We start from the raw sequence: 13,930 nt of genomic DNA, 5'->3' as shown, positions 1-13,930 counted from the left end.
AGGCCTTGGGACAAACACTTTACCCAAACCCAGTCTCCAGCTATCATGTGGTTAGGACCTGCAGCCCAGGGTCTGAACTGCTGTCTCCCCTCTACACAGGATACTTGTAGGTTGGTTGGCAGAGGCATGGCACCATGGGAAATTGTCGGACCTGCTTGTTGGGGATTCTTGAGTCAGGGCAATTCAGGGCAAAGTTCTGAAGCATTTTTCCTCATGAGAAACTGATGAGTGGCTGTTTCCTGGCATATTTTAGAACATATTAGCTCGGTTTTTAAAAGGGCAATTTAAAACAGTTTCTTTTCCTTTATGCATGAGGAAGGCAGACATTTATATGCCTTGAATTATTGGTAATAACATGTTTCCTATGTGTTAGTGTATGCTTAGTTCAACTTTGGGGAAGGGTGTGGTAACTAAACAGTCCGTTCACTTTACTAGTATTGCTGACAAGTCCTGAGAACATGAATAAAGGAGTTAATCCAGCACACACATATGCAGTCAAATAGAACCATGTGTTGTAATTAATATTTACTCCTCTTGTATAGATATTAATTTAATTAAATACACATTTTTGCAGTAGTTCTATAGAACATTAAAATCCAATATTGAGACCCTATAAATGTATTTTATAGTTTCTAAGAGGTTGGCTTTTGATGTCATTGTAAGTAGTAACTGGCTTACTCCCTAATTAAAAGGCCCTAATGAGTTCACTACACAAGGAAGTCTAGGAAATCAATATGCTCTCTTACAAGGGTTCAGCTCTCCATTTCATTTTAACATTTATTTAGCAAATAATGTATGATCACTTTGAGTATATGCCAAGAACCGTACCTAGTGTTGGCAATAAAAAGATTAGCAAGACTCAGTTCCTTGTCCTCATAAAGCTCATAGCCCAATAAGAGAAACAAACCATCCAATCAGTATGCCTCTGTGTGCTCCTGGAAATAAGCAGAGTGGTGGGCATGTGTGGGACAGATCCAAAGTGTCCTGGTAAAGCCAAAAGGAGAGCCTCCCAAAGGAACTGGCTCTGTGGGTCTACCAGCAGAGGGCACTGCACAGGAACAAAGCAGGAAGCAAAAGAACTTAGATCTCACAAAGGGTTGGGTATCTGGGTCACACTAGAACCAGGCAGGGGTGTGGGTTTAGGGAAGAGAGAAGGGCCCTGGGACAAAATGTAAAGGTTTAAGCTTCACTGCATCCTTTGCCCCTTCCTTTCTTTGACCTGAAGAATCAAAATCAATCTCTGTCTCTGTCTCTGTCTCTGTCTCTCTCTCTCTCTCTCTGTCTCTCTGTCTCTTTGTCTCTCTGTCTCTCCTTCCCCCTCTCTCTCCCTCTCTCCTTCCTTCTCTCTCTCTCTCTCTCTCTCTCTCTCTCTCTCTCTCTCTCTCTAAGCTCTCCCCCTCCGTTTCTTTTAATTTCCATTAGTTCTTTCTTATTCATTCATCCTTATCTGTCCTTTAAATAAATGTTCAAAACATATTTCTGAGGCACACTTGCAGAGAAAATGTAATATTTATTGCCTAAAGTATCCCCATCCTTCAGCTCTGATCTTTGGCACACAGAAAATCATAAGAAAGTGTTAAAGCTGACTTGGCTTGTGCCAATCTCATGGAGTATCCTAGAAGCATTGGTAAGGCAAGATTGAGCCTGACGTTTCCCCCTGTGCCATCCACAGAGCCTAGGGACATGCTGGATGTTCAGAAGCCCAGTAAGGCCAGGCCCATTTAGGGAGCAGGCGCTGGTCACTTTTGATTGCATGTCCACAGTAGTTGGTCACTATTGACTTTTAGGTTAAGGTTGGAAAGCACCTTTACCAGAGAGATGCAGACCATTTGACTGTTGCTTTTATTTGTTTACTGTTATATATTTCACAGAAGCATTGCACCTAATACCATGTGTAGGGAGCAGGCAAAATGGAGCCTTGAACACATATAAAGTATCACATATGCATGCATCAATACAATGTTAGGAGACTGAATTTCATGAAAGCAATGATGTCTGTGAGTGCATGGAAATAAGAAAAAATTGGGTGCCTGGAGGTTTTATAAACATATTTTTTGTTGTTTATTAGTTTGAATTCATATAATATATACAGTGTGTATACATTAAGGGTCAAAATTATGCCTAGCTAAGTGTTACTCAGCGATGCCTACAAAGAAAATTAAAGAATTTAGTTGCTTTTAAATAATTTTATGCTCAACTAGTTTCACACTCCTATTTGTTATACTGGCATATATCCAATATGCATTCATTGTGATCTTGTCAGCCCCCGAGAATATAAGTTCCTGTGGGCAGTCACAGATTGCGTGAGGTCAGTGGTAGCGAATAAAATCTCTACACGACCAGTGTTTCATTGTTTTACTTGGTCAAAGGAATAGTAATTTTCTCGAGGTTGTAAGTTTACTACATGTATTGATACAACATGGCAATATACACATTTATCTTGTATGTATATCAAATACTAATTTGATGGGTGTCTGAAAAGGACTTCTTCATCCATTTTACATAGATCGGGTCTACTTCAACAGACTCCTTTTGTAGCTGTGAATATAATGCCGACAATGACGTCCCATTTGACCCTGGTTCCTTTCCATTGTTAAGATCCAGACACATGATAATTTCCATAAAAATCCAGTATGGTTCAGTTGCTGGCGCAGAAGTAGCATGCTTTCCCCCACATTGTCACGAAGCCCCTGCAGAATCATTTCCCGGCTTCGTTTTACGTCTTTTACTGCCTCATTTAGAGTGCAGCTGTGTCCCACAGCCCAGAGTGGTCAAAAGCAATGAATCACCTTAAACCAATAAAGATCATATATGTACCCCAATCAGGTGACCTTTGCTTTATTTATACACATTGCTTACTAATCAAGAAACAAGAAGTACAACAAGCCAGGAAAGGCTTTATGAGCTGGGTAGTGGATTCATTTTGCACACCAGAATAACAGGGAAGGAACAATGACTGGAACCTAGTGCTGTTTAGGAAAACATTGCTGAATGGGTTTTATAGTAATTCTGCAACGTCTTAATAGTTCCAGATAATCTGGATAAATACGAACAGTGGACCACTTAGGGATGCAGATGAGAGGCACAAACTGAATCTGCCACTTACTGGAACCAGATGCCGTAGAGCTCTTTTTTCTCCCCTGATGCCCTTAGCCGGACCTTATAGGTTGTCATAAACAAGGCAAGCGCAGCTCTCTTTAGATACCATGACCCTTCAGGGGCTCAGTTTGAGTATCTTTGAGGCAAAAACAATGTTCGTTGTGACCTTTTGTCTTCTTCTAACGAGGCCATTGTTACTCTGTACAAAACTTCAAAGTACAAACTCAGATCTTCCCTCTTATCACCTGGAAGGTCAGACAAACCTCTGTGAGCACAGTGCTGGGAACGTGAGGGCGACTGGGCTGGGAACAGGAGTGAGAATATGCAGAGACCCATTCTTTGTCATCCATGCACATTTACTAAGCTGAACGGAACAGGGAGCAGACAGGAACTCAGTGTCACCTGGCGAACCAGACATGGTCTCTGTGGCACTTCCTATAGATTGATCTGTTAAGCATCAAGGCTTGCTGAAGCATTCGACGCTGTTTAGTACACCCTGGAAACAGAAACTGAGTTGAATGACACAAAGTTAGAATATTCCCAGATGGAGAGTGACTGAAGGGAATTCAACCCTAGTGATTCCAGTGTGCTTCTGAAGTCCTTCTGTTTGCATCTTCATCCTTTTGTTTCTTAAACTGACTTTCCTTCTTCTCCCTTCTACATTAATTACAATCAGATTGCACTGTTCGAAAAGATAGATGATTCTTCTTGGTTCATTTAAATGAAGGCATGGTCTTTATTCTTTTCTTTAGTTCTAATGTTTCTTTCCTCTTTTCTAAACCCCACCACCCTCTACACTTTAATGATGAGGATCATGAAGCGTCCCCAGGATCTTGCATCTCCAAGTGTAAGCTCTGAGCGTTGGGCATCTGCTGGCATTACCTAGGTACAGAAACACAGGTGCCCACTCTCCTCCACAAGTCCTAAGACTTCATCTTAAGACCTGCATGAACTCACATGCACATAAAGTTGAGAAGGTTCTCTGGAAGTCAACTGTTACCTGAGTACATTCATCAGCATTCTCAGCGCCTTTCAATTGTTGGACTGCTTCATACCCTTGGACCCTTTCAGAGTCACAGAAGAAACCTTACACCCTTTGAAGGAAGCAATTAATCCAAGGGAACTTGACCTCCTAGACTTACTATGGGAGTCACCATGACTGTAGCCAGGGCATCAGAAATGTTTACTGACTTCTCCATGGAAGCCTCTCATCTCTGTTGTCTTGGAGTAGTGCGCTGAGACATAAACTAGCACCTAATTCATCAGCCAATTCTACTGCATCTCACAGTGGCAACCAACACTAATGGGATTAATTGGTCTTGACTGGTGGAATTGTAAAAGTATGTACCTCCAAGGGTCATAAACACCAAGCCTTAATTGAAATCAAATGTATATTTTTAAAAAGTTTTCCAGCATCGTAGACTTCTTTCTGTTTGGGTTTTGTTGATATTAGCAATGGTATAGAAACCTGATAAAGAAGGTTCGCTGTTATTACTGCTTTGAATACAAACTTGTACTTCTTGGCACTCCAAGTAGCTGATTAGGGGAGGGGATAATATCCGACTTGATTATTGGTTACACATATGGAATAAATCCCATTTTAATCGTGTCTAATGAGCCTTTCATTTCTAGAACCTTACACAAAAGCTTCTAATAGAAAGAGAAAGTAATATTTCAAAGGTCATCTGAATGTTACTGAATGTCAACAATCTGTAATCAAGCCAGTAATATAGTAATGATGATTGCAGTCCGGTCTGATTCTTTAAATATGAAATAATTTTCTAAATTAGCAAAACGATGCAAGCTAAGGTTCCTTAGGTCTGAGGGAACTTGAAAATGTCTAATTAAAGGTTGTTACTTAAAACCAGCATCAAGGAGATTTTTCTTAGAATGAGGCTTCAATACCATGAAGTATTTTCAAGGCCCATGAGATTTTAAAGTTCTGTCTTGGAGAGTTTCAAGCTCTATTCTCCTACACAGCTACAATTTCACTGATTCTCGAAGATGTAAGATGTGGCTCCCTCCCAGTGTTTTTCCTCAGCAGGAGACTGTCATGGGCAGTCACAGTGTGGGGTGTTTCATTGGTCAGGAGGCCCTGGTAAGAGCTGGTGGGCGTCCCTGTTTTAGAACCAGACATCTACCTGGCAGCAGATATGGAAGCTGTGAGTTTAAAGAATCTCTAATGAGAGTGTGGCATTCTGGGAGTTTGGTTTCATGTGCTTGTGAATGACGCTACCCTAGCCTGCCTTGCCGAGGATGTTCCTGTTGAGTCCTAGGGTAGATGCTGTTCTACAAGTTCAGATGACTGGGCCTGAAGTAGAAACAGTGAATTCTGAAAACACTTCCTGTCATGTGACTTGCAAAGGCAGTGGAGAATGATATCATATCTAGAGCACTGGTTCCCACTCGTGAAGATGGGCCCTAGAGTTTAGGTTCTGGGGTAGGGTCAGAAAATCCATTTTTCCAGCAATTATCCTGAGGATGCTGATTCTAATCTGGGCATCATGGCTTTGAGGGCCTTTGCTCAGAAAGTAGCTGTCCCGGTGTGTAACCTTCTAATGTATAACCTGCCCAGACATACATACCCTCTTCAGCTCCCATCGTCTTCGCATAAGTAAACACTAGGTTGTATTCCTGTTTGCCTCCTAACTTCTGTGGACCGCGATCATAGGGTTTGTTCAGGGGGCAGATGCTATCTCGATCAAATTCATAACAAAGAGAAAATGTTTAGCATGGACCAAGTATTTAGTGAATACCAGACCCCATGTCCACTCTCCCAGTCCTGCCACTGCTTGTTTTTATTTTCTTTTCAAGAAAAGTTTGTGTGTTTTTTTTAAGTCTTAACTTCATTCCTCCTTCCATTTTGAACTCTTTAAGTGTGACTATGGTTTGGTTTTCTTCATCTTCCTGTATTATATCTGCTTTTGATTTAAGGGCATTCAGGACATGTGATTCAGTTATGAGTTACTGGTCTTTGGCTCAAGACTTAAGCGCCGATTCAGGAGGGAGAAGACCTGAGCCAGAGCATTGAAGTTTTACAGGCGTTGAACCACAGCAGGGATAGAGCAGCTCACTGGCAGTGTGTATCTTAGCTCTCCGGGTATAGCTTGAACTGTGGGAACCACACAGAGAAAGCCTGTGACTCAGACCCAGGAAATAGTCCTCATGCTTCTGACTTCCCTGTATTCAGGTGTTCATCTGCAAGGTTCAGCACCTCCGATAGCTATGTCAAGGTCACAAAAGATAACAAGGTGAAGAGGAAACTATTTCTTCAAACTCTTAAGGAATCCACTTTTAGCTATTTGGGAAATTATTTCTTGTTATCCTGCCTGAATGTTAGCTTATTTTTAAAGCATTTGCCTTTAACTGAACTTGCAAATGTAGGGGTGAAACTGCCCGAGGGAGAGGGAATTCTTGTGTTGAATTGCAGGGCCATTCCCATAATGGATGATAACACTTCATTATAAAATTGTTCACTTTCAAGTTCCATCCAGATGCTATTAGAGAAGCAAATGGCACGGCAGCTCCTTCCTCTTTAGAGAATCCTCTCAAAAGTTCATTGAGGTGACTCTGACCCATTGGGTGTTAGGCCCTCTACCCAGCCATCTGCCAGTCCTTGAAGACGTGGGTCTATAGATTCTTCAAAGATGTTTTTGCCAAGAGTGTGTGTGTGTGTGTGTGTGTGTGTGTGTGTGTGTGTGTGTGTGTGTGTGTGTGTGTGTGTGTTTTTTCTATTAGGAGCTCCTGCATCCATGAAATTGCCTTCTGAGGATGGCCTCACTCCCTGTCTTTAGTCGTTTCTTCTGAAGATATTGCTATCCTTCTCCCTTCTGGCCCCCCGTGTTACAGAGGGAACCTCTGACATCATCTAGATTTTCATTATTTTTCAGATTGTCTTTTTTGCTGTCACATTCCATGTGGATGCCTGTGTTGTCTTTCAGCTTTGTTTCTTCATGCAGTTAGGGTGTTCTGGCTGATTCTCACTTGGTACCTTGGAATGCCAGACCTGTCGCCATTGCTGTCGCTGCCCCTCCTCCCTCCTCCTCCTCCTCCTCCTCCTCCTCCTCCTCCTCCTCCTCCTCCTCCTCTTTGTCTTCCTCTTCCTTTTCCTCTTCTCCTCCTCTTCTTTATTCTTCATCTCTTTCTTCATCATCATCATTATCATTGGTGGTGCTGGTGGTTGTGTTAACAATAGCAGTCGGTTCAATTCTAAGCAGACATTTAAATGGACATTTAATAGAAAGGAACAAGAATTGGTAGATTCGCGTACCTTACATGTGAGCACATGGACAGTTTAAATCGCACCAGCACATAGCTGGGTTTCTCGTGACATGGGGGAAGTGTCATACATATCTGGCACCCATAGAAAGCCTGTTAATTAAGCTGTCACTGGTCTCTACTCTCACGTCGATGCCCAAACAATGTTGCTTTCTCTGTAAGGGTTGAGGTGACTGTAAAAGGGATGAGGGATAGGGGCCCACCTAATTCTGGGTATATCTCACTGGAACTAGCCCCAGAAAGACATCTGCCCTACAAAAGAGCCTTGCTAGGAATGAGGCTACAGGCTCGGCATGGCCAAAACCACAAGCTCATTTCAGACCTAAGTGCACTCTGCCAGGTGATTCCAAGCAAAATAAACTGGGCTCCAAGTCTTTGCTCTGCTTCTTCCTTCAGAGTGAACCTTAAAAGCAGACGTGTGCTTGGCAGAGACCTCTCAGCTATGAATTAGGAGTTAATTTAGAACTCTTTGATCCTTAAACTTGAGATCTATTTGAAAATTTGCAGAAACAAGGCCCCATAAATTCCAGAAACCCCCCCCCACCAGCAATGCGGCATTATTATACACTTGGCTGTGAAAAAGTCGTCAGCTTTGTCAGCATTCTTCCTTCTTTCAGGCTAAATTTATTTTTTTATGTGAAATAGAAATCAGGAAAACACCGAAAATTATTTTAAGCAAAATATCGAAATTGAAATAAACCAACATATGTCCGTGAGACATGTATAACTCTCAATCAAAAATAAGTGCAACTTTCATAAATTTCTTAAAATACTTCAGCATGCAGAATGTGATCAACTTAAATAGATGGGGTTCTGTGACATTCGCTCTACTTAGTTCATCCTTTACTTCAGGATGAAATTTTCAGCTACTAAAACCTTCCGGACCATAGCCCTCGTCAGCGAGGGATGCAAGGCTTTTTACGAGGTCCTTGCAGCACGTCCATAATGACGATTGATTTTGAATGGAAACAGCCCTCCTCATACAGTCCTACTTGGATCCATGTCTGCCTGCCCCATTCCTGCTATGTCCCTCAAAAAAAATTGTCACTTATAGGCTTTCCTGATCCATTTTCCTATGGTTTCTTTAAATGTTAACATAACTTTGATCTTATAATAAAAGCTAATAGTTTCCCTGAAGAAGTCATTAAATTAATGGTGTTTATTAGCAAACTACAAACACATTTTTTTAAATCAACCTTTTATCTTTCTCTTATTCATATCTAGGTAATGTAAATGTTTAAAATAAACAACAATAATACATTTAATGACAGCAAGAATAGTAAGTAGAAGTTACTTTATTTGAAATGAAGTAGCACTAAGTGACTTCTCTGTCTCCTAGTTGTCTTTAAAAAAGCATTTTGAACACTGCTTGGCATCACCCTACTTGTTGGCAATGGCCACCCCTTTGGAAGTTGAGAAACCTAGAAAACATTCAAGGGCCTGTCTGATTGACCAGAGCCTAGTGGGCACCTGCCTTCCCTATCCTATAGTCTTAGACCTTTCCTGCCTTCTTTTTTGTCATAGATCACTTTAATTTTATGTTAGGCTTCTGTTGTTGTTGTTGTTGTTGTTGTTGTTGTTGTTGTTAACTTGCTTCCTGCTTCCTTCAATGTAGACCAGTTTTGAAATAGAAAAAGTGTGTTAACTTTTTAATAAACCTTCAAGATACTTACTACTATATTTCTATTGCTTGAGCCAGATGGCTCACAGTGAATATTCTCTGACATAAGTAATCACAGAAATCAGTTTGGGACCAAAGTCTGGTATGGAACGTGGCATGTATGTGCTATGGGAAAGATGCAATTCACATAAACATAGGGGTATTTTTAGAAGCAATATTTGTTACTGTTTGGATTTAATTTCGTCTTACTGTTAGCTACGTACGAGCTAATGGTTGTTTTTTTTCCCTCGCCTCAAGCATTTGGGTCCTGCTCAATAACTAAAACTTGTTTTCTTTTTGCAGTTTGAAGGTTGCAAGAAGGCCTTTTCCAGGCTCGAGAACCTCAAGATTCACTTGCGGAGCCACACGGGCGAGAAGCCGTACCTGTGCCAGCACCCAGGCTGCCAGAAGGCTTTCAGCAACTCCAGCGACCGTGCCAAGCACCAGAGGACACATCTTGACACTGTAAGGATGGCAGGGACTGGCCATCTTCCAGCCTCAGCTGTGTGTGCCAACGGGCCCCTCTGATGGTAGGATGGTGCAGGTGTCTGCTCGCCGCTCTTCAAGTCATGGCGGGCAGTGCCAAGCACAGCAGCAAAACACAGTGAAGTGTTCGCCAGGGCTGCCCTGTATGGCTGCTTTAATTTTAGTTTTTATTTTGTCGTTGTGAATTATGCTACATATCAGAACTTTCTAGGACCAAGGGGTTATTTAGTCCCTGCTCTGTAGAAAGTTCAGGGGCTATCGTGCAGTAGATGTTGGCTCACAGAATGGCTACCAGAGATAATTAAAGCGGTTATCAATATATCAGGCTGTACCAAAATAGACAATGCATGCATTTGGGAAGAATATGAAGTACAATGTTTATGCGTTGACCCTGTTCTTTTCCTCTGGACCTAGCTTTTCAGCCAGCATGGTGTTGAGCATGAGTCCAGTCTTTTGCTTTAGAAACCATCTGTTTTTTTCACCTGCAATTCATCTAAAGAGACAGACCAGATCTGTCCCCGAGTTCATTTCATACATGCCTTTTTCTGTGCTAACAGTCCCACATCCTTTTATTCCAACCTTATGAGAACAATTGAGTTTTTATTTTCACACCCTTAACTCCCTTAATGCCGCTACGTTTCGCTCCTTGCGAATGCTGTCTATGTAACTTTTGTCTTTTTATTTCCTCCCATTATGTTGATCGCACTCCTCTGCCTCCCCGAGCTTTGAAGCCATTTTCTTTACAGGAGGCCAGGTAGATGCTGTGTAATTTCAGTTCACTTAACAAAGCCGTTGGGATAAATGTATTATACACATCGCCGATCTCTTATCCCACGTTCCCGCACATAATGTATTCATGACAGTACTTCCTCTGTGTTAACGTTCTGATGTCTATTATTAAACTACACCAGAGTTTGAATTTTGAAAAGATACTATTATTTCCACACACCTTCTCATACATATTTAAGATTCCTCTGATGTTATAGTTGACATATTTATTACCTTTTTTATATTAGTCTCTATTAGTCATATTTGTTGAAGTCATTTTAGCTTTGTATGTCATATAACCTTTCTAAACAGAATTATCTCCTAATATATATGTATGAATGTGATGGTACGTCTGGTAAATACCTGAAACACAGTTAGCAAAATACCAGAAAAGAAGATAGACCCTTTCTGCTTGAGCCAAGTTGAATTTATTGATCTGTTCCGGACTATTAGATACAATATTAAATAAGTACATGAAAATTTTTGAAAATTTTCGACATACAAACATAAGAAAAATTATGATATAGTGTCTGATTTTGTTGCATCAAAAATGGTCCTGGTCTAATCCAGCATATTTTCCAGTTTGCCATTGAATCATATCATGGAAGTGTGACCATTCATAAAGCAAAATTGTCTTGAAAAGCTGTTCCAGCTAACCAGTTCCCTGTAGTCTCAGAGCTGCCCTTGAGGAAACCCAATGTTCTACAATACCCTTCTTTGGTGCTAATCTTAGTTAATCGCACAAAACATTTTAAATAGTAATTAAAACATTAACAATATATAGTCCTTAAAAACCTTCTAGATAAAGCTGCCTATGATAATGATTTTGACTTGAATTCAGTACATCTCTTAGAACCCAAGTCTTTTTTATCTTTTTGAAAAGATTTTCTCTATGACACTTGTTAAAGCTATAATTTTCCTCTAAGATCCAAGGTATCTCCTATTTAAATGTTTATTCCCTTTAATAAATTGTTAAACTTTAAAGAGCATTTTGAAGTCAATCGCTTGTTTTCCAAAGCAAACTGTAGCTGGTTGAAGAATTTATAACTTAAATTCAGGTTCATTCCTTAGACAAAAGCTGTCAGGATTTTTGGATTAAAATATCTTTTCAACTAAACAGATTCTTTATTCCAGAAAATGGTTTTCCCACAAAGATTATTGGGTTCATTATAATAACCCTGAAATTTTTCTTAATACAATTTCTCTACTAGCATCTTAGATCTAAACAAGGGGAGTAATTACTCAGGACAGCAGGAAAAGAATGAAATACCTTTTCTGATGGCATACAGCATGCCATTTTAAGCTTGGATAATCAGAGATAAAATTATGGGAAGGAATACCACTGCTATTCACACCCGAGCCTGAGCCTGAGAGCTGTTTGGGCCTCCTGGTCCCAGATAACAGGCACAAGGGGGAGGACTCAAGGCCAGTTGCGAGGGCTGGTTATATTCAAGCTTTCCCCAAAAGTACCTCAAATCAAATGTAAAATAGAACCACAGCCCTATTTCGAGCACCGTAGATTTCTAGAGCACACCAATGTTCATAACTCTTCTTCTCTGAAGCAAGATATCCTGGTCAGAGACATGAGTGTGTGTGCTCATGTTGAAGCTCCTAATAAGGATGGATGTTGGCTGCTTGCTGCTCTGAGGTCAAAGCAGAGTAGGGAAGGGTTGTTCAAGAAAGCCAGGTGACCCCAGGAAAGATTCCCAGGTTAAAACAAAGTCTTTGTTCCCCCATGGAAACCTCCTAGTAGGTGGCTTTCACCAATAACTGCTCACTTTTTAAAAAGGTGAAGGGCATCATTCCTCTTCTTCCAACATTTATTGTTAAGTCTCTTAGACTTTAATACAGGGGGCAGAACATTCTGTAAGTTCTGAGACTACAGGGAACTGGTTAGCTGGAACAATTTCTTAAGACAATTTTGCTTTATGAATCTTTCCACTTCCGTGGGCTTATATATCCTTAGGTAATCAATCAATCAATCAATCAATCAATCACAATCAGTTGAGAGCAATCAGTGAGTAATCACATCCAATGTTCAAATCGGGGGTTTCAAATTAAAGGATATACCATGATTCTGTCTTGTTCTTGAAGTGGGGGAAAATGCCAAATGCTAGTGGATTCTAAATATTGCTTCCAGTAAGCAAATAGAAACATCCATGTGTCTTCTCAGAAGATGATAACCACATGAAAATGAGCCTCACAGAGTAAGGGTAGGCATGGCCCACTCTTGTCTGTGGTACAGCAGCCTTTCAGAGCAAGAATCCTACCATCCAGAGAAGAATTCAGCTCTTTCTCAAACCAGACAGGCCCAGGTCTCGGTTCTCATGGTAAATGGTAATTCACCTCATATATACAATCAATCCTGTTTTGGTTCTGTTTTTTAATTCCTTGGAATAGCTGGGAGATTTGGGGTTAGTTTGCACCCCAAGACATTTGTCTCCAAAGCTTTGACAAGGACGTTATCAGTACTATGTGACAATGTTGGTGTCAGGATGGACTTGAGTTGGTCTCACCCTGCGCCCTCCGTCTCACCTCACATTTTCATATGCTACTCTGCTGCCCCAGGGAACTGGGAAGGGTACATTTTCACCCTTGTGCTCCAGCCAAGGGCTCATTCACATCCCTAAGGCTTCACTTCTCTGTGACTACTAAAATGACTGTCCTCTGCCCGAGTGTTAGTTTGTCTGTTGTTTGAGACTTACTATTTCTTGCTCATTTTACACTAATTTTTTTTCCTTCTTAATTCTTTCCCTCTCTTTCTGAATCAGGTACCTACCCTCTGAATCGTACCCAGTCTTTTCTGGACTTTTCTACAGCTTCTTTACCTGAGCCCTTAAAGAATCTGTTTACTCTTTCTGACAGTACCAAAGATTTTCTCAGGGAGACATAATTGTAAGTATGTAAATATTAACTTCCACATTAAAACATTCTACGAGAGATTTTTTTATGTTTCCACCGCAATGCAAGGTAATCTCTTTAAAAATCAAGGCTAGGGCTTCTCTATGGGGCGTTTTTTAAAGTTTTCTCTTCTCATCTTTATTTCTCAAATTTCCTGGGTGTTCAATTAAAATGCATGAATATTACCTAGCACTTGATACCTGTCATTTGGTAACAGTTCTTGCTCTGAGCAGCGTGAAGAAAGCCTGACCTGTTACCTTTGCAGTTTAACCCCAGCTCGCTCTCTCTTCTTCTTTTTCTCGTTCAGAAACCTTATGCCTGTCAAATTCCAGGATGCACAAAACGCTACACAGATCCAAGCTCCCTAAGAAAGCACGTGAAGGCACATTCTTCCAAAGAGCAACAAGCAAGGAAAAAGGTAAACTTCAAAGAGAGCTTTCCGGCCAGGAAAAGCATGTTTGAATTATTCTTGCAGTATGCAGAGCTTCTGTGTGGCGTTGGAATCCTTTGAGTTTGAAGATGTCCTATGCTGGATACTGAGGAGAGAGGTCTTCCCTGAGGCTTCAGCAAGGCTGTATGTAGTTGGCTAATACAGTCATGTAAAAAATTTCTGTGGAAGCTTGTATATGAGAATTGGGGAAAATTAATGCCAGCCACCAACCCCAGGAAATGTTAATAACAAAAAGCTTTTATGGAAAATTCTGGAAGCTCTTTCTGGAGAGAAAGACTTTTTCATAA

At 40.8% G+C, this 13,930-nt stretch overlaps 1 protein-coding gene across 1 annotated transcript in view; it reads left to right on the top strand.

Moving 5' to 3' along the window:
* Glis3 (GLIS family zinc finger 3) overlaps positions 1–13,930 on the top strand; it is a 415,784-nt gene that overhangs the window by 313,582 nt on the left and 88,272 nt on the right. Inside the window, exons 5-6 of the mRNA XM_032891769.1 lie at positions 9,341–9,502; positions 13,500–13,610. Of these exons, the coding sequence (XP_032747660.1) occupies positions 9,341–9,502; positions 13,500–13,610 (273 nt within the window). The remainder of the gene's footprint in view (positions 1–9,340; positions 9,503–13,499; positions 13,611–13,930) is intronic.

This window comes from Rattus rattus, chromosome 2 (genome assembly GCF_011064425.1).
Source record: "Rattus rattus isolate New Zealand chromosome 2, Rrattus_CSIRO_v1, whole genome shotgun sequence".
In the NCBI taxonomy this organism is placed as follows: Eukaryota; Metazoa; Chordata; class Mammalia; order Rodentia; family Muridae; genus Rattus; species Rattus rattus.
Note: the sequence above shows the minus strand (reverse complement) of the source record. Positions and strands in the feature narration are given on the sequence as shown.